General features: G+C 41.9%; 2 protein-coding genes across 15 annotated transcripts in view; both read right to left on the bottom strand.

Moving 5' to 3' along the window:
* Window positions 1–242: 242 nt before the first annotated feature.
* FAM71F1 (family with sequence similarity 71 member F1) lies at window positions 243–18,402 on the bottom strand. Of its 14 annotated transcripts, none has more exons than XM_023528897.1 (9): window positions 18,239–18,402; window positions 14,356–14,467; window positions 13,478–13,866; window positions 12,211–12,395; window positions 10,839–11,091; window positions 7,311–7,444; window positions 5,149–5,195; window positions 2,136–2,303; window positions 243–1,097 (listed from the first exon to the last, which is right to left on the bottom strand). In XM_023528897.1, exons 3-9 carry the CDS (start codon window positions 13,721–13,723, stop codon window positions 763–765), a joined length of 1,368 nt encoding a protein of 455 aa, XP_023384665.1. In that variant the 5' UTR covers window positions 13,724–13,866; window positions 14,356–14,467; window positions 18,239–18,402; the 3' UTR covers window positions 243–762. The 14 variants fall into 14 exon arrangements, with proteins under 14 accessions (XP_023384665.1, XP_023384667.1, XP_023384668.1 ...); XM_023528899.1 differs by having other exon boundaries at window positions 5,149–5,192; XM_023528900.1 differs by having other exon boundaries at window positions 5,149–5,186.
* Window positions 18,403–23,230: 4,828 nt separating this feature from the next.
* The window catches only part of FAM71F2 (family with sequence similarity 71 member F2), a 12,438-nt gene continuing 9,165 nt past the window's right edge, over window positions 23,231–26,503 (bottom strand). Inside the window, 1 exon segment of the mRNA XM_023528896.1 lies at window positions 23,231–23,628. Within this exon segment, the coding sequence (XP_023384664.1) occupies window positions 23,430–23,628 (199 nt within the window). The 3' untranslated portion in view covers window positions 23,231–23,429.

Genomic DNA, 26,503 nt, shown 5'->3' with positions numbered 1-26,503 from the left:
TTGGGCAGCAAATTAAGGAACAGTGACCAGGGTACAGGAAGGATCATCTATGTAGATTTAAAATCACCAAGAATTAGGACCTAATTCATCCTTGGAAGGCAAGACGGTGATCTAGGAGCTTACTTTTTATCTCTCCAACAATTTCAGTCTGAAAATTTTCAGTGAAGAAAAAGAACCTCTTAGGAAACCTTAAATCAAAAAGAGACATCTGAAAACACTTTCCAATCAAAGATCGGGCAGCCTTTCTGAAATACTCACAGTCTGGTTTTTATTGAATGTGAAATATTGCACATTTTAAACAAAGAGGCTGGTCCATGGGCCACCTGAAAGACACTCCTTGGTGACTCTCTTGATCTATAATTTGTGAACCTCCGATTTTACCTGTGCTTTGAGCCTGTATCTCTTGTCTTGGAATTGATAATTTAATAAGCGCTAACAAGGTGTGTTGACATTTTAAGGGTTGTCATATGCAAAAGAAATTGAGCCAGTGTTTGTAGGGCTGAGACATTAGCAAACTTAGAAAGTTTGAACACAAAAGAGAAATATCCCCTATCTCGCACACCTTGTCTGATCACCTCCTGCAAGGAACCTTTCTGTAGCCTCAAACCCAAACCTCCATTTGGAACAAGGCCAGGCTAGCGAGTCCAAGTTAGAGAATGGGCTAAGGAATTTAAAGGCCAAAACTTGAATGAGAAAAGAGGGACTAACAAAAAAAATATATTGGCAAAAAGGGAAATTTATAGAGAGGCCCTTGGCTGGAATTCATTTCCGGCCCCTCGTACTCATCCAGAGTAGTCTGAGCAGAGAAGAAAACAAATTTCTTTTTTGGTATATGGCCTTACTTTCAAGTTTTAAATTAGATAAATAGAAGCTGGGTGAGGCATCTCTCGGGTGTATTTCTTCTCTAGTCCTGTTCAGCTTCTCTCCCAAATCTCTTCTGTTTCCTTTTCTTACCACCTCTCTGTATCTCCCTTCTTCTCCAACTTCCTCTTCATCTCCATTTCGTTCTCTTCCACCTCTCCTCTGGTCCTGCTTCCCTTTCTTTCCTTCTCTCCATCTCTTGGTCCTGTCCCCTCTGAGAGCATATCTTCTTGTGCCTGCCCAGCAGGGGAAGGAAGCGGAGCTGTGATGATGTGTGGTGGTGAGATCACGAAGTTACGTGCTGGAATAACGCTGGAAGGATGCTTCTCATCCAGAAGCCATGCTCCCAAATGGTTCTCCAAGGAAAGCTATGCTATCGGCATGAGATGATTCTAGTGTGTCCTTAGTTGCAGCTTTCCCCTTCCCTTCATCCAGATGGCCCCTCAGAAAGCTTAATGTTGAAGGGTAGTATTGGTGAGGGCTGCTTAGATTCTCCCCAGTGTGAAAGGGTGGCTCAAATAGAATTTCCTGTTAGTGTAGGAGATGAAAATATTCAATAAGATATAACTTGCCTACAAAGCTCTTTTGTGGGCACATAGACACTTACTGTGAATTTTTAAATTGTCAACTATTAATAACAGATATTTTATAAGAGGTGGTGGTTTATTAATAATATTTCACTTCAGAAAACATAAAGCACTCTACCTTCTTTAGGGACTTATCTCTGGCCAGACAGGCACATAAGTAATAGTTAACGAATGTTTGTTAAATGAATACATGGATAGATGCGTGAACCTTGGAGCTTGGAGAGATAAGAGCTTGGCCCACTCCCCACTCCCCACTCCTGGCCTAGATCCCTCTTACTCTCTGAAGCAGAGAGTTGGGGCTCCCCAAAAGGTCTGGAAAGGAAAAGAGAGAACCAGCTCCCCACCACCTCAAAGCAAGAGTCCACGGAAACTGCAGAGGCAGCCCTCATGACATCGCCCAGCAGGGAGAAAGCAGCTCTAGTGACACAGTGTCATCCTGATCTCTATTCCCTTCAGAGCCACTTTGCAGGAACACCTAGGGGCCTGTGGGGACTCACTCAGCTCAATTGGAGGCAGAGAAGACAGGGCAGGTAAAAAGAGCGCTGAGGCGGTGTGGCTGGCACCCCCCCACATTCCCACCCCATAGCTTCTGGGAGCACCCTCAGGACCCCAAGATCTAAATCCAGGCCTGAGGTCAAACTCCAGGCCTGTCCCATGGAGGCAGCCAGACCAATCCCGTGACTGTACCTACGAGTGGGGCCAGCTGCAGCCCCGTGGAGGCTGCCAGAGTGCTGAGGAGTGAGAGGGGCTGCGGCCCAGAGGGGTTCTCTCTTTCCCACTCTCCATAGGTGAAGGAATTCCTCCAACTGAGGTCACGGGTGCACGGGATGCCGTCTTCACTGGGAGTATCTTTTGCTAGGACAAAAAGGGAATACATTTGTTTATACTTGAATTCGCAGAGCATGCTCATGGATTACAGTCAACATTTGTGGGGTGCTTATTATGGGCCACGCACTGTTCCAAACAATTATGTGCATTAATGCTCGTTTAATCCTCACAATGATCCCGAGAGGTCAGTGTTGCCATAGTCCCCATGTTAAAGATGAGGAATCTGAGACCCAGCGAGGTTAAGTAACTTACCCATGGTCACAGAATGAAAAGGCAGAGGTAAGATTCAAAGCCAGGCAGCCTGGCTCCAGAGCCCATGTTTTTACCACTACATTGCGTGAACGAGACAGTGCCAATAAAAGGAGGGAACCAACATGACTTGGCGAGGTTAACTGAGTGAATTTCCCCCCAAGAGATTCAGCTAGCTGAACTGGCTATGGCCTTGAACCCAGATGGCCTTAAGCCAGAGCCTGCTCTTGATCCACTTGGCTTCAGCTACTCAAAGGGTGGTTTGCAGCCCAGCAGGTTTGGCATCACCAGGCAGCATGTTAGAAATACACAGTTTTAGGTCCACTCAGATCCACTGAATCAGAATCTATATTTTAACATGACCCTCAGGGGACTGTTTGCACGTACATTCAAGTTTGGGAAGTACTGCAATAGGCCACACCACCTGCTGACAGGCAGGTGGAAGGTTTAGCCACACAGGCAAGCTTTGGGATGCTGGTTTTCCCAAATGTAGCTCTCCCTCTCTCTTTTCATCCAAAAGTTCCAAGAGGCCGAGGTGTGACCGTCCTTCCAAACTGGAAGGGCACACTACTTGGCCCAAAGAGAAAAGAGGGCTTTCTTCAGCTCTAAGGAAAGGAAGCATCCTGAGGACATTCCAGGATGATTAATTGAAATCAGCCAAGGGACATCTTGGGAGTGGTAGTTCTTGTGATATCCTGGGCCCCTGAAATTCTAGCTGTTCTCTCAAGTCTCAGAAATAAGTCTGAAACATTCTCTACTTCTGTATCCCTCAACCCTAACCTCATGGGGTATGGTGTGTGTGCGTGTGCGTGTGTGTGTGTGTGTGCGCGCGCACACACACGCGCCATTGAATGTATGTGTAAAGACAGGACTGAATCACCATCATATTTCAGTCACACAACATGAGAAAGCATTTATAGACTTGGAAAAAGTGTGGGCCAGCATCGGCTCCACTCACCATTTAGAACGGGGCTATGAACTATCTATCAGCCTTCAGGCTGAATTTGGCCTACATGAGGATAAATATGTTATGTTTGCCCACTAACTGGGCCTATACTGTGCTTTAATTTTTTATGGGTGGGGAATATATAGCATAAAAATACAGAATTTTGGCTTCTCTTGAAAAATTAGAGTATCGGGCAACAGTATGGAAACAATTAATTGAAGCCTGAATTGAAACCTCACTGTCTCATTGCCACTGTCCCTACCACTGCCTATTGTCTCTTCAATGCTGAAACCAAGTATCAGTCCAGTTGTTTGTTTGTTTGTTTGTTTTACTTATAATAGAGTTGAGAGAAAAGCCAACCATCTCTTATATCCGTCTCTTATACTTAAGACTCTTTATTCATTTGTGCCTCTTGTAGACATCTGAGTTTATAATCTCTGGTTTGGACGGAAGTTGGCAGAGCTCCCCTGGGATCTACACACTCCTTTAAATTTCTAAATATAACATGATATTCTGGCTGCCTCCTGAGCCAATTTGGAGGAATAATTTATTAGTGGCATGGTGCACAGATATTTACTGAGCTCCTATTGTGTCCCCAGCCTGGTGCTTGCCACTGTGGATAATTAAGAGTCATAAAAAAAAAAAAATAGTATTGGTTGAAGAAACGAGATTAAAATCTATGAAACAATTAGAGAATAATGTAAGAGAGGTTATGACCAAAGAAAGATTCATCTGGGCAGGAAGGTGTTTGATTATATGGAAAGATCAGTAGGATTTAGAGTGCAGCATCATGGGGAGGGTGCAGAGGGGGAATAAGTCATGAGGAAGGATAGCTAAGGTGTGATAGAGCAGAAGATTTGGGCTTGAGAAGGCGATGAGGCAGAGGCCTCTTTTTGAGGAGGAAAAAGTAATCAGGCAAGATGGATAAGGAAGGGGAAGTTAATGTAATGTAGAGTCATGCATGCCAAAACGAGTGGATTCGGGGTAAACTAGAACTGGAAATAAACAGAGGACTGGCTGCTGTTTTCAGAATGTGTCATGTTTTCTCACACAGACTCTGTCTCTTCCCAGAATTCCCTGCCTCATCTTCTTTGACCAGCCCACTTGTCCTCATCCTCTATGACCCAGCCCTCCAAGACAGCTTCCTGGGAAGAGTGAGGCACCTCCATCTTTGTGCCCCTAAGTCACCCCAGGTGTGGGCTTTTGAATGCTGCCTGGAAGTAGAGGTTATATAATTTGGGGATTTAGCTATCTGATTCTGCTAATTATAAACCCCTTGAAGTGGATACTATGTCTTTCTTCATTGGGACTCCAAAGCCTTCGACAGTGTTTGGCACTTACCAAGTGCTCAGTGCATGTTTCTGAATGAGCGAATGAATGAATGAATTAGAAGATTGCTGCAGTCGTCCAGGCAAGAGGTGATAAGGTGGGCTAGGGTAGGGTCTGTGGGGGCAGAAATGAAGTAAAGATATAAGAAACGTTTCAAAGAAAAATTGATAGGATTTGGTGCCAAATTGACTATGGGTGCCAAAGAGCCTAGAGGAACTCACACTAAGCTATGAAAAGACATCGTGACAGCTCTAGTAAAGTTGGGATGGAGAGCTGGAGGGGGTTTTATTCCCACATCTGCAGAGCAGAGAGTTCTCGGAAAAATAGGTGACCTGTGCCCTCCATTACCTGAGATGTTCTTTTTGGTCTCCATCTTTTTGCTGCTCCTGGAACTCCAGCCATTTCAGAATCAAGGAAATGAAGGTCAAAAGGAAAAAAATAGAGCATGAAATTCTCATTTTAAATCTTGTTGCTAGTTATATTTTTCCTGACGCAAAAGCTTTAGAGACAGATATAAATCTGAAAGAGGCCAGCTGTGGCTATATTGGGTGGGTGACACATATTAAAGTACCAGAAGGAAAAATAGGGGAGGGGAAGTGGGGCTGGGGAGGAGGGTGAGGAGCAGAAACCAAGATGCTGATTTTGCTGAAGAGGACTGGGTAAGACTCCATCTGTTTGGTCCTGCCTCTCAGCCATTTATTTTATTTGCTGTAAGTTGCACATTGTTGCCAATGTGCGAAAACTGATGTAATTGCAACCAGAGCCTGCCTGGATGAAGAGAAAAGTCATCACTCAGGGCTTCGTTCTGGAGAATCAAACAGAAGAAACTAAATGTCTCTACAAAGCAATTACTGAGATAACAGCAAAGCACAAATTATTATTATTTTTGTTTCTCACATCCCTCTGATCTGCTTTGTACGGGAGAACCAGACTAGGTTGCCATAGCTTCCTGGCTGGTCTCACCACACCTACTCTCCCCCTCTTCAAATCAACTGTCAATGCGACAGCCAGCATGACCTTTTCAACATGTAAATTGGATCACATCGCTTCCCAGTTTGAAAGGTGATAAGGCTCCATTAAAGTCTAAATTCATTTGCATGGCTTCCCAGGCCCTGAATGGCTCTATCCCTGCCCATTTCAATTTATGGCCTCTTACCACCACCTCACTTCCTTCTTTTTCTCTAAACCCACCACGCTTATTCCACAGGATGAAGCCTCAGTCTTACATTCATTCGTTCCCTTAATCTGCACAATTTTCTATACCCTTTTACCTTCGGGTTTTAGTCTCCTTTGACCTTCTGGAAATATTAAAAGCTGTCAGTGCCAGAGATTGCCATAGGCCCTCAGTATCCCTTCATCCCTTCTCCTTCGGAGGCAGAACATCTATTTCTATGTCGGGCACCATGGCTCTGCACAATAGAGAATGCATTTCCCAGCCTCCCTTGCAGCTGAGTGTGGTCATGTGACTGAGTTGTGGCCAATGAACATAAACAGAAGCTGTTCTTCAAATAGTAATTTTAAAAACTTAAATTTTTTAACATTTTGAAACAAAAAGTTGCTTCAACATATCTTGCTCTATTAGAGTCTAACATTCTTCCAACTCAGCAATATGACAGTTTACTCAGAAACTTCTTAATTACAGATATGTAGAGTGACAATCCCCCTATAAATTCTTTAACAGCAGGCAACTAACAAGTTTTTTTCTTGTGTCAATACTTTTGTACTTCCAGCCCAAGGTAGACTTAATAATACAAGTTAATACTTATTGAGAGTTGACTTATATCTGCCTCTCTGACACCTCGTTTTACAGTTCCGGTGATGTTTATTAACTTATTTCTGTTCTTCCTTTTATTTTAAACCACAAATTGAGTTCATTAGGACCCCGGGTACCACTTAATCTTTGCTCTCTGGTTGTGGTGCCCAGAGGTCTAAGTACTCTCAACTCCTGTCTCCCTCAGACCAAGCAGTTTTAAGACTCAAACCCTAAGTCAGAGTCTATGTACAAGGAATCTGTACAAGGACATTTCCTCAGGCATGAAGATAGGCCTGTACAATGGAGCTTTCCAGAATAGACTGTTCATTGAGAAAATTATCACAGACGCTCCATAAAGTTCAAGTAGAGGCCAGGTGAGTAGGTGAAGGAACCTAGTGAGTAGACAATGTTTTAAACAACGTTTTGGTTACTTCTAGTAGGACTAGGAACTGGATTAGAAACTAGGTTTTACTTTTCCACCTGTTACTAACTAAATATTGGAGAGTTACTTTTCATCTTTTACAAAATGTCTCCTCTAGAGTCAAGCCCACTATGCTTGCTATGTGGAAAAGGAGAATAAGGCAAAGAGAACCAGAAAAGGTTGCCCTAAGTCAAGGGTGAGCCCCGATACTGAGTGGCAGTATTTCATACCCCTCCCTGAGCTTGTTAACCAAGTTACTTGGTTTTTGGATTTCACAGCCCAGACCATCTGGACCGCAGAAAGGGATGTCAGGCTGGCCTGATTTAAGTCATATACCTGAACTTATGACTGAACTGGTTGTGCTGGTGCAAATCGGCAAAAATCTGAGAGAGGGCCTCACTCTCCCCCTTGGCCATCAGCTGCATGAGGCTCTCGCTCGGCTGGGAGGCTTGGAGCTTCTTCTGTACTAACTAGATGGAAAAAACAAGCAAAGACAGCTGGTTAAGGCCTAGGGTCTCTGCATTTTACTAATATCATGGTCCAGATCTTAAAGCATTAAAACTCAAACTGCTCCATTGGGCAGCCATGTCAGCTGCTCAGATAGGCAATGCTAAAGCCATATCTGTTTGTTTATGCCCCCTGTATCGTTATAAATACCCTTTGGTGCCCTAAGGATAACATTTGTCATTGACTACTTTAGACATAATTTAATAGATAACCTATTCTTATTAACATATTTTAATGTTATTGAATAGCTTATTCATATAAACCTTAACAAAGCTTATGCTACTTGGTTTTATTGTTAAATGTAGGGGCATCAAATATTTATTGTAGAATAAATATAAATGTTTAAAAAATAGAATAAGAATGTTTTAAAAGTTAATTTATCTAAGAGAAATCCTATATTAAATTGCTTTTTACGCTTAGGTAAAATTGCTTTTTTCCCTATCACTTGTGATAGCCCCAAGGTGTTCCAGCTGTGCAAGCTGCTCATATTCATTTAGTCAATCATTTATTTAATATTTATTGAATGTAAACTATATGCTATGCACTGGGGATATAGCAGTGAAGAAGACAGATTAAGAATTCCTGCTTTCTTAGAGTTTATGTTGTAGCTCATCAGTTTTACGTCACACTCTAAGGCCTGGGGCAAAATGGCCCAGGTAGATTCACTTGAATTCTATTAAATATTAAAAGAAGTAGTTATACCAATTCTTCACAAACTCAGAAAATAAAGCAGGAGGGAACACTTCCCAAATCATTCAACGAGGCTAGTATTACCCTATTATTAAAGCTAGAATATCACAAGAAAACTACAGACCAATATTTCTAATGAACATGGATGCAAAACCCTTAATAAAATGCTAGAAAACCAAATCTTGTAACATGTAAAAGGGATTATAAATGCACACCATAACCAAGTGAAATTTATTACAGGAACACAAGATTGATTTAACATCTAAAAAATCAATTAATGTAATACAGTATATCAATAACATAAAGAACAAACCACATGATCATCTCAATAAATTCAGAAAAAAAAACATTTGACAGAATCCAATAGCCATTCATGATAAAAACTCTCAAACAAGGAATAGAAGGGAACTTCCTCAACCTGAGGAAAATTCCACAGTTAGCATTATACTTAATGAAAGACAAAGTTTTTCCCCTAAGATTGGGAATAAGACAAGATGTCTGCTTTTGTCACTTCTATTAAACATTGTACTGAAGGTTGTAGCGAAGACAATAAGCAATAAACAAAGGGATCTGGACTGGAAATGAAATAAAACTGTCTTTATTTGCAGATGACATGTATGTATGTATGTATGTATGTATGCATGCATGCATGTATGTATGTAAACCCAAGGAATCCACAAAAACTATTATATCTAATGAACAAGATTAATACACAAAAATCAATTGTATTTCTGTATACTATCAATCAATAAATGGTGCAAACATAAAATTAAGAAAACATAATTCTATCCACAATAATATTAACAGCAATAAAATACTTAGGAATAAATTTAACAAAAGAAGTGAAGAACTGGTACACTGAAAGTGACAAAAACATTGCTAATAGAAATTAAAGAAGATTGAAATGAGTGCAAAGACATTCCATATTCATGTACTGGAAGACTCATTATCATCAAGATGGGAATTCTCCCCAAACTGATGTACAAATTCAACAGGTCCTTATCAAAATTCCAGCAGGCTATTTTATAGAAATTGACAAATTGACCCTAAAATTTATATGAAAATGCAAAGAACATAGAATAGCCAAACAATTTGAAAAAGGACAAAATTGGAAGACCTACATCACCCAATTTCAAAACTTACTATAAACCTACGTTAATCAAAACATTGTGGTATTTGTACAAGACCTGGCAAATAGAATGGAACAGAATTGAGAATCCAGAAATAAATCCTTACATTTATGGTCAGTTAATTTTTGACAAAGGTGTTCAAGACAATTCAATGAGGAAAAGGATAGTTTTTTTCAACAAATGGTGCCAGGACAATTGTACATCCACTTGAAAAAGAAAAAAAAAATTAGACCTTTATCTCACATCATACACAAATATTAACTCAAAATGTATTGTAGACCTAAATAGAAGAGCTAAATCTATAAAAATCCTAGAAGAAAACATGGGATAAAACCTTTGTGACTTTGGGTTAAACAAAGAGTTCTTAAATACAACACCAAAAGCCTGATCAGTAAAAGAAAAAATTGATGTTGCACTTCATCGAAGTTAAAAATCTTTTGATCCTCAAAAGACATCATTAAGAAAATGAAAATACAATTCACAGACTAGAAGAAAATACTTGCAAATCATTTATCTGATAAGGGACTTGTATCCAGAATATACAAAAACTCTTACATCTTAATAAAAAGACAAAACCCAACTTAAAAATAGGCAAAAGATTTAAATAGACATTTAACCAAAGAAGATATATAAATGACTAATAAGCCCATGAAAAGTTTCTCAACATCATTAACCATCCAGGAAATTCAAATTAAAACCACTACAAAGCCACTAGAATGTCTTTAATCTAAAAGATAGACAATATCGGTGTTGGTGAGGACGTGGAGAAACTGAAACATTCATGCATTGCTGGTGGGAATATAAAATGGTGCAGTCATTTTGGAAAACAAAAATTTTTAAAGTTAAACATAAACTTACCATATGACCCAGCAATTTTATTCCTTGGAATCTCCCCAAGACAAATAAAAACATGTGTCTACACAAAAACTTGTATGTACACAAGTGTTCATGGCAACATTATTCAAAAAAAGCCAAAAAACTGGAAACAATCCAAATATCCATCAACTGGATAAACAAAATGGAGCATATCTATACAATGGAATACTGTTCGTCAATTAAAAGAAATGAATTATTGATAGTCTGTGACTCTGCCACCGAGTTGGCCCCATGCTTCGATATGGATGAACCCAAAAAACAATAGGCTGAGTGAAAAAAGCCAGACACAAAAAACTATACATATTGTAAAATTCCATTTATATAAAATGTCTAATATGAGCTTACAGAAACTGAAAACAGATCAATGGCTGCCTAGGGCAAGAAGGAAGAACTGAGAATGAGTGCAAATGGGCACCAGGGAATTTTTCAGGGTGATGGAAATGTTCTAAAACTAGATTGTGGTGATGGTAGCACAAGTCTATGCATTTACTGAAAGTGTTGAACTGTACACAGTGGGCGAATTGTAAATTATACCTCAATAAAGCTGATCGGAAAAGGCTGAAGGCAGGGATTGCCTTCACAGGGTGCGCACATACCAGCTCACCTAAGCCCTACAGCTCAGCTCTGACCTTGTCTGGAGGCAGCAATGGTGCCAACTTACCTTAGAGTCTCCAGAGGGGCTGCAGGTGTTCTTGGGTACCAGACAGTGAGTGACAAGAATCCGAGGGTCTTTGGTGGTGATGGACAGGCCCTTCTGCAGAATTTGAACTAGTCGGATCCAGAAGTGGAAGACGGTCTCAGGATGGTCAGGGTGGAGCCTTAGATAGTAGATCTTCTCAGTGACCGTTCTCAACCGCAGGATGCGTTGAAGGCGGTCATAGACCTGGAGCTCCACGAACTTCAATGGGAGAATCCTGAAGGCACAAGGGAAGACACACACCGACAACCCCATGCTTCTGATCCAACCCTATCTTCATTAAAACGAGGAGTGTCTCCTTCAGGACTGAGGCTTTGGGGAGATGGAGAGAGAATGCTTAGCAGAGTGGGAGATCAGAATCACCTGGAGAGCTTGTTTAAAATGCAGACCCTCTAAAACTCAGATTCAGTAAGTCTGGGCTGTGTCCTGGAGTCTGCATTTTAACCTCCACCCATCCTGCCATGATTTTCATGATGGTGTCCCATGATCCTGCTTGAGAGAGGCAGCCTAGGAGTTAGGTTGCTGGGGTCATAGGGTTTTCAATTTCCTTCTTGATAGCACAAGGAGAGCTATTCTTCTCTGCCACAGAGTTGGCCCCACTGTCCAGCTTGTCCATTCATTGACACTATTGCCTCAATTACTCTTCCCAAAGGAGCTAAGGTTCAGGGAGCTGGCTTTGGGCCAAATAGTCAGCTGGGGCTGGGCTGTACTTGCCGTGGGTACACCAGAACACAATAGAGAGTTTTATCATTGAGGCAACATGAAAAAATGAAGGGTTTCCTTGGACTTCTGGGAATATCTACAAACTCTTGGATACCCTACAGATTACTTTAAGAGGCTCAAACGTCAAAAGGGACTGTTTCATCCCGGACAAGCATGATGTCACTATGTTACAGTTCTAAGTGACACTTAGTTTTATTCATTTTACCAGTAGGGAAACTAGGATGCAGGAAGTAACTAAACATTATTTGAGCCTAGTTAGTTGCATACCAAGGACTAGAACCTCAGCTCCATCTGCCAGATCTCACTGCTTTCTTGCCCCTGTGCCAGAGGCAGAGAGATTTCCTAAGAATTCAGTGGGATGAGTGCAGCAAGAAGGAAAGTGAACATGTAGACTGGTTCCTTAGTCCTGTCTACACAATTCCTCCCTTTACCACACCTCATCTAGATGCTTCCAGTGTGGCCACAGTCTTGGGCTACTGTTGCTTAAAAAATTTAATATCACTGCTAATGACTTCTCTGCTTTCTCTCTCCTTGAGTTTAGTCACAAAGCAGCCTTGGCTTTGGGTCCCCCCTCCCCCCTCCACCTGTCCTCGTTCCCATCGGTGTTGCTTACCTCTTCAGGATGATGTTTGGGGCTGTAGATGGTCTGTTCCATGTCTGGCTCTGCCCCTGGTGCCATTTGACCCTGGCCATGAGGAGGATGTTGGGAAGGGGCAGGCAGGGCACGGAGGAGGTCACCCCGAGGGCCATGGTGTTGGAGGCTTTGTAGATGTCGATCCAGTCCTTGCCCTTTTTGACCTGCAAAGCAGCCCCATGGGCACAGCCTGAGCATTTGGCAGAAGCACCAGTATATTTCAGCTGAAAGTTTCTCAACCTCAGCAATATTCACATTACCGGCAGGATAATTTTTTGGCAAGAGCGCTGTGGGATGTTTAGCAGCATCTTTGGCCTCTACCCACTACATGCCCCACCCCCACCCCCCACCAAGACAGTCAAAAATGTCTCCGGACACTGCCAAATGTCCCCTGGTTTTGGAAGGCAAAATAATGGCTGCTGAGAACCACTGTTTTAACCTGTATAGGTTAAACAACTGTAATAGTATTTACACTACTTACTATTAGCAATTGCCCACAAGAACTATAAACCAGGAGTTCCCTGACACATGACACATCTCTGTGAATCCTCCCCAGACTGTTCCCTGGCTTTTCTTTGAAAAAATTGGCCTTTGGCCCTTCTCTGAGAGACCCTGTAATCTCCTGCACCTTCCCTGTGCTGCAAGCTCCCTTGCAACTCGCAAGTTCTGTTTATCCTGGGATCCATCTGACGGCAATGAGAGCCCAGGAAGGGAAACGAAAATGCACTGAGCACCTGCTATACTAAGGCCTTTGCCTCCCCGTGTCTGAATGTAATCCTCAGGTCATTCCCACCCCTTTTACAACAGTGGATTCAGGGTGCACAAGTCACTTGCCACCTGCTGAGAAAGCAGTGGACTCTGAGCCCAGGTCTCTCTGGGTGCCCAGATCCTGTTCTCTCACCAATCAGCATTTCTGTTCCAAAATCCTCAAAGAATAACTCGATTCATTGCCTCTTTGTTAATCTGCTTTGGGCTGACAGCCTGGAGGAGGAAGTAAATTGAGAGATTCGAATAACAATCCTCCACTCAGAGCAGAGAACACTTGACCTCTCTCCCTGTCTACAGAAGCAGCCCTGGAGCTCTGCAGTGGGTGTCAGAGGAGAGTGGCCTTGCATTCCAGGCCCACTGACTTCTCCTTGCCTCAGTTCTCACTCCACTCCAGTCCCAGGGATAGGCTCTTATGATCACGCTTTGGGAACAGGTTCAAAAGAATCAAGGAGTGCCATTCTGAGTGACCCCAGAGTACCTGGACAAAGTTGCTTTCAAAAACCACTGAGTCAGGAAACAGGTTGAATTCTGCAGAATGAACCATTTGGCAGAGCAATCCCTCCTCTACACCCAGGCCCACTCCAGGGTTTGGTTCCCCATCCACAGGCAAGAGGCCCCTGAATTCTTCCCAGGCATTCAGGGAAGGAAAGGTTGGATAGGATCTTGTGACTTTTACTGTCTTCTTCGATTTCCGCCAAGTCTTTCTATGTGGAACTGATGACATTTCCGTACATGCTCAGGGGCCTGCTGCACATTTGTCCTGGGATCTCTCTCTGCTCTCCTGGCATTGGGCAGCTGGCCAAGGTCTGGGACCGCCAATCAGCTCACAATGATGAATGGATGACATCATGAAAAATCAGGGCAGGCCTGTGGGAAGGGAAATGCAGAGGGAGCCCCCGCTTTTCCTCCAGAGTGCTTTGCTGGTGTGTTTCTCCCCTGACATTCTCCAGCCCTTCTAGTGACCCAAAGACACAGCTCCCCCAGAACTTGCCAAGAAGTTCGTGAGCCAGGCAGAAAGCGAGGAAGGAAGGCTGCTGGGACGCTCCTTCCGCTGCTAAGAAGAAATACCCTCCCTGCCTTTCAACCCTCCCTTATTCTTAATGCAGCCCGCCCACCACCACCATCAAAGAGTTTTAAGGGCTGTTTATTTAAAATCCAACCTCTGAACACTTTGCACTACGTAGGCCCCCCCCTCACCAACACACACCCCCTCGTGTATCTGCAGTAGACCTTTCTGGTTATGGAAGGAGTTGTGGGGCTTCTCTGTGCTCTGCAACGGCTGGCTGGTCACTTCTGCAGGCCTATGTCCCTTAGGAGGTCAAAGCGAAGGAACAGAAGTAGTAATTAGTTTCTTACCCAGAAGCTGGCTTTGTGAAGGTGTCACTGGGAGAATTAGAACCTCGATGAGCAGCTCTGCTGTATCAACAAGCCATTCCCCCGTCTCAGAGAGTGACAGTGTCCCTCATTCCTGAGTCAGAGAAAGAAAGAGCCCAAGTCCTGAGGTGGCCACCTCCAGGGCAAAGAATCAAGCAGACTGACCACTACTCAAGTCCATTTCAGGGAGAAATCGTATTCCAAGCTGGACAAAATTCCAGAATTTATTAAATAATGTATTCACCATCAAGGTCAAGTGTGGTCAATAGAGAAAAGCAATTTAACAACCAATATATGCACTGTACCAGCTTGGAGATTTATTTTTATTTATTATGAAGTTGGAGAAAGCCAAAAGGTCATGAGGACATGAGGTCATCTGATTCCATCAGCCCTTCACCTGGTCATCTCTATTGTGCCCCCTGCTCAAGCACCTGTAACAGCTCCCTGGTTGGTCAAGAACTTGTGCATTCACATTTCTCATTGTCTTCTGTTTACCACGTGGGGAAAATGTCCTCCACGGTAACGTTCTCTAAGAGTGGGGTCAGAGACCATGTCCTGTGGTTTACATTTCCCTAGAAACAACACACAGTGCAAACGTGATGGCAATGAACACCCTGATATGATGCTCTTCACGGTTAAAGCTTACCCGTTACTGGCTTAGATATATAGTTTAGATATATTTGGTCATGGAGACATTAAAAAATCTCCTTCAATTGGGAAAATGACTTTTTCTTTTTTTCCACATAAGCCTGTTGAACCCACTTCTGTGGAGTGTGGAGGAAGGCTTTAGCGCCCACCCTGTCTAGAAAGCTAATTGTGAGGAAGCAAGCTTTTAGTTCAAAATGTAAGCAGTGATATAAATGGTGCTTTAAAATGTCTACCCCTTCCTAAATGCCCCCGCTAAACCTCAAAAACTAGCACACTGAGTCTTTTAAAAAACCAATCGACAGAAGCTTAGTTGTTTATTCCAATATCCATTCTCTCTGTTCCTTTAGTAATAGAATTTCTGATTGGGTACAAATTCCTAGAATAAAAGTCACATTTCCTGGTTTCCCTTATAGCTAGGTAAGGGCATATGACTATGTTCTGGCAAAATACATACAAGCTCAAGTATTAGGTATGATTTTTTGAGGAATCATTATAGGAAGGGGGCATGCTCTTTTTCGCTCTTCGTTTTTTCCTTTTGGCTGGGATACAGACTTGATGGCTGGAGCTTGAGCAGCCCAATTGGGTCATGAAGTGGCATGCTAAGGATGGTAGTGTAGCAAGATAAAAGGGCTCCATCTCCTTAATGATCATAAAACTATCACACCGGTTGTGGACTATGTATCTCTAGACTTCTTTTAAGCATGAGAGAGATAAAGCCAGACTTAAAACTAGCTGATACAACTACATAAAACTCCTATCTACTCTTCTGGACAAACTTTTACAGGAAATCATGGTACTATTATTCTAAGCAATAAAGAAATTATGGTTAATTTATGAGAAATTAGGACCTTAAGAATGATAAACATAGCTTCTGGGGAAAGTTGTATAACTATATATTTCAATAATATGAGAAACTCATTGCTTTTGTCTTCCTGTGTTTTCAGTGGTGTTGATGCTGCCACAGTTGTTGCCTTTTGCGTGTTTGGTGATAAGCACTTTGGTGACAGTCTTCTCAACTATGTTGACCTTCCTTTGGTTTGAGGCTAAAGTCACTCTGGCCGTGTCAGCTATCATTTCAAAGCTTGCTCAGATCTCACCAGAATATCTGGTTGACAGTTGGGATTCGACCCCGGTTCTGTGTTTAAAGCTTACACAATGTTGGAGATTCTTAAAAATAAAAAGACTGGAGGGAGGAGAGAATCGACAGTTACTATTTAAGGAGTACAGAGCTTTAGTTTGGAAAGGTGACAAAGTCCTGGAGATGAGTGATGGTGATGACTGTACAACAGTGTGAATGTATGTAATGCTTCTGAAATGTAAACCTAAAAATGGTTAAAATAGTTCATTTACACTATGTATATGTTACCATAACAAAAAAAAATGCTGTAACACAAAAAATAAAATTAAAAAAATCTCAAAAGGATGACAGAAAATTACTAGCTGTCTTCCTAGGGCCTTCAGAAGGACCCATGTGACTAAGAGACTCTGAAATTTAAGCTTTATTATCTTCATGATAAATCTGTCCCATTTAAATATGTGTCATGATTTTTTAAAAACTTTATTACAAGCAGTACCTGTACTTTGTAGAACACCAGAAAATATAGACAAGCTCAAAAAATTAACAGCATATTCCTACCTCCCAGAAAACATCACTGTAACAACCAACTGTGTATGTGTACCAAAATGAGATCATACTCTAAAATTGTTTTATAGCTTTTTAATAACCTGTTTTATTTGGCCAACACTTTCTCTATCTTTGTGTTTCGGTAGAGACACATCTCATCTTATCTTATCTTATCTCATTTAATTTCTAGGCTATATGAAAATTTCTCCAATTAACTCCAATTATTCTTATAGCTTACTTATTCAAATCAGTATCCAATCCAGAATCACACATTCCCTATATTTATTTTAATCTAGTGCAGTCCTTTTTGTAGGACACTTACTAGTGGAAACAATTAAGTCAGTTGTCCTACAAAATGTCCCGACTTCTGGATTTGTCTGATTACTTCCTTGTGGTATTTCGCTTGCTTCTCTAGTAATTATATTTTCTGCGAAATAGAAGTTATATCTGAAGGGCTGATGGATTCAGATAAGCATTGTTTTTTAATTAAAACAGTTAATACTTCTTAGTATGGAGCTACCATGGGATCTATGTAAGATACTGCTCTCCTCTCCCAAAGAATGTCAGTAGGAAAATACATATAGAAAATACATATCAGAAGAAAAAGGATTCCAGGAAATAGAATAGTCTTTGAAAAGAATCTTCTCTGCACTCTCAAGGAAATTAAATATAATCTGGGACCCTATGAAACAAACAAAAAAATCTGAGATATCAAAATCAGATGAAAAGAAAACTTGAAAAGGTAAAGAAATAAATAGAAGAAAAGCCTATTAGATATCTAAAAGTCACATTAGAAGCCACCAGAAGTAGAGTTGACATGACAGAAAACAGTCAGTGGCATGGATAACAGGCTTGCGAATATCACAGAACACAACAAAGAAGGGCAAATGGAAGGAAAATAATAAATACATAAGACATTTGATGCAACATATAGCTAGAGGCCCTGATGAAGAGGAAACATGTAGAATTAAAAAAGTAGTCAAAAATATAAAAGAAAAAGCCACTTCTGAACAAAAAGACTCAATTTGGCTCAAAATGAACAGGATTTACTACATTCCAGGTAAACTGAGCAAAGAAACCATTGAGACCAGAATAGGTCTTGTGAAGTTCCTAAATATTAGGGTAACCCAACTACAAACATCCAGATAGAGGAAGCAGACAATCTACCAAGGGAAATAAAATGAGACTGGCCTCAGACTTCTTTTCAGCAGTTTTAGATGGCATAAGGCAATAGAACAGTGTAGAAAGAATGTTGAGGAAGAAGGATATGACCCAATAATTCCATAAATGGCTAGAAATTCATTCAAGTGTGAAGGTAGCAAAAGTAATCTTAAAACTCTAAGTACACTAGGATAAATAAATCCCTAAGCTGGTTCTCTGAAAAAGAAAACTTAGACAAACCACTAACCAACAGTTTAATTTTTAAAAAGGAAGACTATAAAACACAAAATTAGAAATAAACACAAGTTTAACAAGGCAGTACAGGCTTCTGGGTTAAGGAAGTGGCACAAAGCTATATTACTTAGAGAGTAATGTAGGTAGTTAAAAGACACCAAAATATTGACTTAATATAGAAGTTTGATTCTCTCTTACATAGTAGTCCAAAGGTAAGCAGTCCAGACTGGTAGAGTGTCTGCCATTCTCAATATGCGGCTTCCATCTTTGGGTTCCAAGGTGGCTGCTCCAGTTCCTGCCATGATGTTTGCATCCTGGCCAGTGAGAAAGGGGAAAGGGAAGGAGACTGCACAGTCATTCCTTTTAAGGGCATGGCCAAGAAATGGCATAATCACTTTTGCTCACATCCCATTGGTTGGAACTCAGTCACCTGGCCACACCCAGTTACAAGGGAAGCTGGGAAATGTAGCTTTTAGCTGGGTGGCCAAGAGCCCGCCTTGCACTGAGGAATTCTATTATTTATTATTTAAGAATAAAGGATATCAGTGGATGATCAGCAGCCTCTGCAAAGAAGCCATGTCACAGGATTACTGTGTTAATATAACTGTGTATTCTCACAAATTAACACCTACCACCACCACCAAATTGAGAGGGGCAGCGTGAGGAAGTGAGTAATCAGCTCAGGGAAAACAATAGTAAGAAAAATCTTCAAGAGTAGAAGCCCCTATTTATCACATTGTCTTAGCAGAGGCAGAAAAGCCCTGCTGGGCTCACTAATTTTGAGATCTTCCGGCTGAATTGAGAAAGATTACACCATGAGAACAGGATACACCCCCGACTAGAGAAAAAGACATTTAAAAACTATCAGGAGAGACATAGCCCAGATTCTCACTGGACAGACAGTCCAGAAGAGACTGGAGTTGAGAAGTGAGTTGGAATGAGGGTGGGACAGAAAAGATGTCACAGTGGGACTGGGGAAGGCGGCAAAATGCCTGAGGAGCAGGCGATGGCACCACTGGAATTGTACTGGAGTGTAAACAATGCTGTCAGGCATTGCTTCCCTGAGCGCTAGGGAGGTGTGGGACCAGCAGACAGAGGGGCCTCCAGGAGCAGCCCCAGTGTGAGGTGGGAGTAGTAGAAAGTGGAGATAGCCAAAGAGGCTGAAAACTATCATCAGAGTCCGAAGGGCAGTATCCAGGAGGTCAATACTCCAATACAGCGGTTCTCAACCCTGTCAAACCCAAGTCCCCTTTTCATGACAAATATTTTGTAACATCCCTTTTACTATTCTGAAATAAAATTCAGTGATTATGATTTAACTATATACATTAAAAGTTGATATGCTACCCCAACTGTAATATAAAGGAGGACTAGAACTAAAATATATATTCCAATACATGCTTGTACATGACTATAAAAAGTCAGAAAGAAATCTAATCAGAAGCTGTAACCAGAATGCAGTAGTTACAAAAAAGCCCCGTAAAGATGTATTGAATTGGTTACTTAGAAATGGTAAAACTCCACTGTACGTTGTTAAGTGGGTCCCAAATAATCAATTGGGGTGGAGTGAAGTTATTGTGAGGTCAATTAAATCCCAAGGGTTAGCTTGCTGGGTCATGGGGCTGTGAGGTGCAGATTCAATATATTAGAGTCTCAGCTGCCGTGCAGTGCCACTTAGTGGCAGTGGCAGTTGTCTGGCATGTGAGAGAATCTGGATTTCCAAGCTGCCTGGGCCTCTTGGCTTAGCAAAGAGGCTGGGCTGAGCCTGCAACCAAAGGTCTCAGTGATGACAGCTGACAGGAATGGGCACGATGGGGACTGACGCCTGTGAGGAGAGGCCCAGAGGCCATTGCCCTACTGCACTTTGAGAATCACCAGCTGCCCAAAGCTTATGCCAGGCTGTTCTAGATTTTTCTTACCTGTGAAGTGTAGTTCATAATAACAGCTCTCTCACATAATTATGAGAATCACATTAGATTGTGGATATGAAGACGCTTTTAAAAATGCAAAGCATTTACAAATGTCATGTCCTGAGTATGTGTATGACAATCCCATAGCACTAGTTGGCATATTCTTCTTGCATCTAGATATGGCCCTTGAATGGCAGCGAGGACAGGGATTGATGTGACAGAAATTCCTTTCCTTCTTTGTGTAAGCCAGTGTGCTTAACTGAAGACTTTGAGGGGCTAAAGCCAGTTTAGAAAAAAAGAAACTATCTATGAATATTTCTTTATATGTCATGGACATATGATGTGTTTCCAGTTACTATGCAACTGCTAACATTCAAAAACACTCTTTTGTTTGGGGATAATTAGAAATTTTAGTAATTTTTAATTAAAAATCCATATCCCCAATAAGGAAATTGATTTATCCTAAGTTAGGCAGGAATAGGAGACAGAGGGGAACTGCCCCCTCTCAGAAAATCTCTAGATTGTTGTATGCCTGATTGTTTCAAGTTATAGCTCCTGTGAGTGGCCTTAGCCTTAATAATTCTAAATTTTTGTTTTAAATGCTCGTTTTATGAAGCTTTACCACTTTCAGTGGTTGTTTCTCTCTTTTGAAATCATAGCCTCAGATTTCTTAAGATTGACCCTTTGTGGGCTTTTTTTTTTTTTTTTAAGCATGGTAAGGAAGATTTTATTGTTGCAATGGGTATAGGGACCACTGCCATGGAATCTTGCAGCGGAGGAGAGAGATTGGGCTAAACTCTGAGCGCAGGATGGGCACAGGGGAATTTGAGGAGCAGGGTGGGAGCCAGTGGGTGGAAAATATGAAGAGGAGACGTTAGGGTAAGGGGGATTCTGGCTAAACAAACCTTACGGGGTTCCTGCTGAGATGAGACCTTTTATGTTTTGTTTTGTTTTGTTTTGTTTTCTAAATCAATGGTATGTGGTACTGAGAGATCATTAGTGAACCTCTGGGTACCCCCAGGATCCGGGTCAGGACCCTCATTGCTACGAATTCAGTGTCTCCAGGTCCTCTGCTTTCTCTACCTGCTGTCTCATCAACACCACTAAAATCTTAATTGACCAATTGTTTATTATTTTCCTCAAGACTTAGAAGGATATTCATGAAGCTTTAATCTCTTGGTATTAAACCTTGAGGACCTTTTCTCTGAACCCTATCTCTGAGCTTTTTTTTTTTTTTTTTCTATTTCAGAAACTTTAAGATGCATTCCTGTTGTTTGGGGATTGCTTCGCAAATGTCATGTCCTGGTGGGCGCTAATTGACTCTTGATAACAATGTTTTGTTTCCTTTCTCTTTTAAATGGTGTATTTATTGGCCATTAAAAGGTTTACGACCCCCTCATGTGGTGTTATTTTCATCTAAGAAATAATCTCTGGTAAATCGGTTTGAGTGATAAGACCATTCAGCAAAGGTTGTTCCTTGTTCCTGGTTTCTTCCCTTGTTGGGGGCGGGGCGCAGGGGAGCAATGTAGGGCAGCCCGAGCTGGCTATGGCAGACATGGATGTATTCAAAAACCTTTAATTGGGTGTTTAGTAGGACCAAGCATTGGAGGATACACAAACCAATAAAATACCTGTGATTGCCATGTTTGCCTATGTAGCAGCATCCACTTTTCTGAGAACAGTACCACGGTAATTAGACTTCATGGTTGTAAATACAGGAAATGACAGGCCAACTTAAGCCAAAGAGAATTTATTGCAAGATTATGGGCGGGCGGGGGGCAGGGGTTGACAAGTGAAAGTTAAGGAACCAGGCTTGGGGGATAGGCAGGAACCAAAAGAGAAGCAATAAGGTGAACGGAAGTCTAGCAACGGTCACACAGCCAGAGCTCCCTGGTCAGGATGCTGCCCCACCCCCTCACCTTTGTGGGGATGAGCAACATCCTTGCTCAAGATATAAAATTCAGGAAGGAGCATCCAGTTAGCTAAGACCATACAATGGACCTAAGGGGTAAGGGGAGAGGATAGTTACTAGAACTAGGAGAGAGAGTTGACCAGAATAGGCAGCCATGAGAGGCGTAGTAAAGGGACACGGCCAGCCTTACACAACTACATAGGAGACAATAACTGTCTTGACCCCATTTTCCTCTCTCCCTCTGATTTCCTGTCTGGACATCCCACTGGCCCAACCCATTTGGAAACCATTAGTGTTTTCTAAGTTAGCTTCTAGATGTCCCTCACCAGCATCAACAATGCTCAGCTTATTTGATTGTTTCCTCCATGCCAGGAGGAAATTTGTTTTGTTTTTATTTTTATTAGAGGCAGGAAGCAACCCATGAACATTAGGCATCTTCTCAGCTCAGATGTTTTTCCTACCTTAATCTTTCCAGGATGTACTCCTCAGCCCAACTGAGGGGGCACAATGTAAGGGTGGCCCCGTTCCTTCCCCCTCCATCACTCTATTTCCTACAATGTGAACCACAGGAAAGCAGGTCTGCCAGCCTTGATTTGCAGACCAGGCGGCTCAAACATCATGTCAACCTTAATGGTCTTCCTGTATCTCCAAAACGGGGCTCAATATCTTTCCCATACCCTCCCTAAAGGCAGGTAATTTGTCCATGTCTTGTTCTCTCTAACATTCCCAGCATCGAGCTCAGTGTCTGGCACCTATTAGGAGCTTGATAAATGCTTAATGAACGTTGTCGTAGTATTTTCCAGGTAAATAGTCCCCACTTGTCCAGAGGTTGGCCAAAGTCCCTATCCTGTCTCTCATATACACAGACATTGTGTCTTCCAGTTTGCTTTAATTAGGTCCTGGGTAGGAAGAGTCAAATCAGTTCGGACTTCCTGTGATAGGTGGTCACCACCTTCTTTGCCAGAAGCCATGTCTTCATTAGCAACCAGTTTGCATGGCCCAGGGTGAGCCTTCATAGCTTTATGCTAACACAGAGTTGGGCAGTAAAGACTCAATTTCCTGCTTGAGGTAGGTGGGGCAACACAAAGGTATCTCCCAGTTGGTCACCATCATTCTCAGGATTTTTTTTTTTTAACTTTGGGCTTGGAGCAGCCCTGCCTCTGATTTCCCCTCTCTCTTTGAAAGAAGAAGTTGGATTTCTCCCCAGGCCCTTTCCTCTGGATTGCCTTTCTTGGCTCTGCTTGGCTGCTTTGGGATTTTAACTGAGCAGACGGAAAGTTTTTCCCACTTATTTTCCCAAGAAATGAGCTCCTGCTCCTAATTAGCCCTCCCCCGACCTGGAGCCCCCCACAGCACAACCTACAACAATTAGGAACTCACTTGGAGGTTTATTGGTGGTAGTAGGAAAGCACCGTTTATAAACATCTTATTCCTCCCGTGATCACTTGGCCCACAGTGGGGAAACAGCATTACTGGAGGTTGTAGCCACAGTAGGGAAACAGCATTACTGGAGGTTCACTCCAGTATACCGAGTGAAGCCAGGGAAGATCGTCCTGTTGGCTAGGTGTCAGGGACCCAACAAGTTCTCTCCCAGGGAACTGGCTACAGGAACGTGCAGGAAGTACTCATCTGGATCTTCTTGTTCCCAGAGGCTGTGGCTCAAGGCGGCTCTCATGGGTATATTCAAATTGACTGGCGATGCCACTGGAGAGGGCGTCTTGTTGTAGCTGCTGGAATCGTTGAGTTCAATGGCAGTGTCAGTGTTTCTGTTGGAACCCAGGAGTTTCAAGGTCATCGAAAGCAGTAAAAGAAAAAGAAAGCATTGTTAAAAATCTAATTTAAAAACGGCTTTTTAATGATGTCTTTTCTAGCATGAGTGCCTTGAACACGGATGTGAATATGGAAATGACCATCAGTGATGATACATATATATGGTATTAAGACAGCATAGGGACTGGAGCCAAGGACGAAGGAATGCCACCACCCCATCATTCTCTACGCAAAAATGCAGAAGTAGCTGATTTTATCTCCCTTCTAAACGTTTACTTCAATACAGATGTCCATACAGATGTGGAAATGACTGCTTCGTATGTGCAACTGGCCAAAATTTATTTGCTATACCAGGGGTTCACCCACTCTGGGGCTGCCGACCAGTACTGGTCCACGGCCTGTTAGGAACCAGGTGGCACAGCAGGAGGTGAGCGGCGGGCCAGCCAGAGAAGCTTCATCTGTATTTGCAGCCGCTCCCCAGCACTAGCATCACTGCCTCAGCTCCACTGCAGATCATCAGGCATTAGATTCTCATAGGAGCACCGGTCCCTGGTGCCAAAAAGGTTAGGGACCGCTGCATACGACCTTCTTGGGGTGGCGATAATGAGCAATCCACCATCCCACCCCACAGCTCAGGCATGAACACGGTTACCAGGCAAGTAACGGGTAAAGAAAGCCCGCCACTTTCAAAAAGCCTGCCCTTCCCGCAACTTGCTCTATCCCCAGGTTGTCATAGCAGCCAAGCAGAGCCAACCCACAAGCCAGTTCAGAGGACCGTCCTTTCCTCTATGCTTTCTCTCTTGTGGTCGGGCATAAGCTTCATAAAATCTGTCTGGAAATTTTTCTGGGGTTTCTTCTCGCTTTCTATCTAGGGGAACTCAAGAACCCCAATGCTGGTAACAGTATGACGTATCTAAGAATGACTTAAGTGGAGAAAGCCAAGCAGGAGAGAAGCTGGAGCTAAGGCCTGCCCTGCTGAAGTGGACCAGACATCCTGCCAAACCCTAAGCACTGCTTTCATATGTTGAGAACCTAACGTGTTAGGACTCAAAGGCAAAACCTGAACCCACTGGGGTCTGCTTGATGCCCACCACCACCTTCCTGGAGTCAGCATTATTGCAAAGAAAATCTTAAGACAGTTCTCCAAAACAATAACAACTCTTTAAAAATCACAACTACTTAGTGTGTCTAGAAAAACATACAGTGTGACTAAAATTTTTTAAAATCTTGATTCCAAGTGAAATACATACATATTTTAAATGAAAAAATATAGAAAGTATAAAAAAGCATCAAAAAGAGAATAAAAATCGCATCATAACTATTCAAAGATAAATGCAGTGAGTTTTTTAAGTGAAAATAATTTTAGAGTTATTTAGCTAGAGACTAGCAATGTGGGCAAATAATCTAAAAATTTCTTTGCTATAAAACACCTAGAAATGCTGGAAAAAAATATAATCAACAAAATTTTAAATGCATCGTTGATCTCACAAACATAAAGAAAAATCTCAGGGGCCAAAAATTAAAGACCAGCAAAGTGTGAGCTGAAGCTGGGGCTGCCCGAGGCACTTGCCAGGCTCAGTAACCCAGAGCTTGGGTTTCATGGCCACGTGACACAGGAGTTGAAGTCTTGGCCCTGAGCTAGGTGAAATATTTGCATAAATCCAAAAATTTGAGAGCTATCTTCTTGGTAAAAAGGTACACCAGAAAGAAATCCACCAGTGCCACAAGCTCATCTGTATTAACCCGGATTCTGGGTCAAAAAGAAAGTCTCTTCTGAAAATTATTATCTTTGGGCCTGTCTGCATTCTGGTTTGAGGTCTGATACATGGTCCAAGAACTCCCAAGCTGAGAAACCAATATAAAAAATTTCTCCAGAGCCAATAATATCTCTGAGGCACCTGACAAAAGCAAACTTACCATGGTTCTTTGGTAAGTTTGCTTTTGTCAGGTGCCTCAGAGATATTATTTGGCTCTGGAGACCTCTCCTCCAATTTAGGTCAACATGAGTCCCACAGATAAAAGCCTGTTAGAGATAAGCTCATGATAAAAAGGGTAGCGGCAGACAGCTCCAAGACCTTCTTGGAATCAGTATCTGTGTGAGAGGAAGCAGAGAGGCAATGGGGCATCTGATGTACCTGAAAGTAGGAACGTTCCTAAATCTCCCACAGGTTCTCAGCAGAAACAATTAGAACACTCTTCCTTACAGGACACAGTCTCACCCTAGGCGAAAACCACTGGAAATGGAATCCAAATTGAGTAGGATAGGAACAGAAGCAAAGGAAAGAGAAAAGTCAGCTAAAGATAGGAGAGAGGAACATTGCCCTGGAATCTTAAAAAGTCGAGGTCATGAACTTCACAAAAATGACACAAGAGAGAGCTGTAGAGCCAAAACTGGAAAGCTACTGGGATCCATCTCTTTGACCCAAAGTCTCAGAAAAATGATTTCACATTAAAAAAAAAAAAAAAAAAAACCACCAAAAAACAAAAAAAGCACCAGAAAAGGATCATAATCAAACCCCATGGCAAAGTTACATAAGAAAAAAGAGGACATGAAACATAATAAATTCTTATGATGAAAGCACACTAAAAAGATGTGCTTATAGTAAAACAAATGAAAATTGCAACCTAGCATTTCAAAATGAGCTAAAAGAAATTAAGAAGATAGAAATCATGAAAGAACAACATGTCAGAATTTTTAAAATTTGTAAATGTGATCATAAAACTGAAAAAAAGAATTAGACATTTAAATTTTTTTTAAGAATTAGACATTTTTAAAGAAACAATTATTTCTAAAACGAAGCCTCATCCAGAAAGAACAAGAGCAAACAAACAAAGCAGATAATTCCTAAAGAGAAATAGAAGGATATAAGA

Source organism: Pteropus vampyrus, unplaced genomic scaffold (assembly GCF_000151845.1).
Source record: "Pteropus vampyrus isolate Shadow unplaced genomic scaffold, Pvam_2.0 Scaffold33, whole genome shotgun sequence".
Classification (NCBI taxonomy): domain Eukaryota; kingdom Metazoa; phylum Chordata; class Mammalia; order Chiroptera; family Pteropodidae; genus Pteropus; species Pteropus vampyrus.
This window is presented reverse-complemented; position numbering and strand designations above follow the sequence as displayed.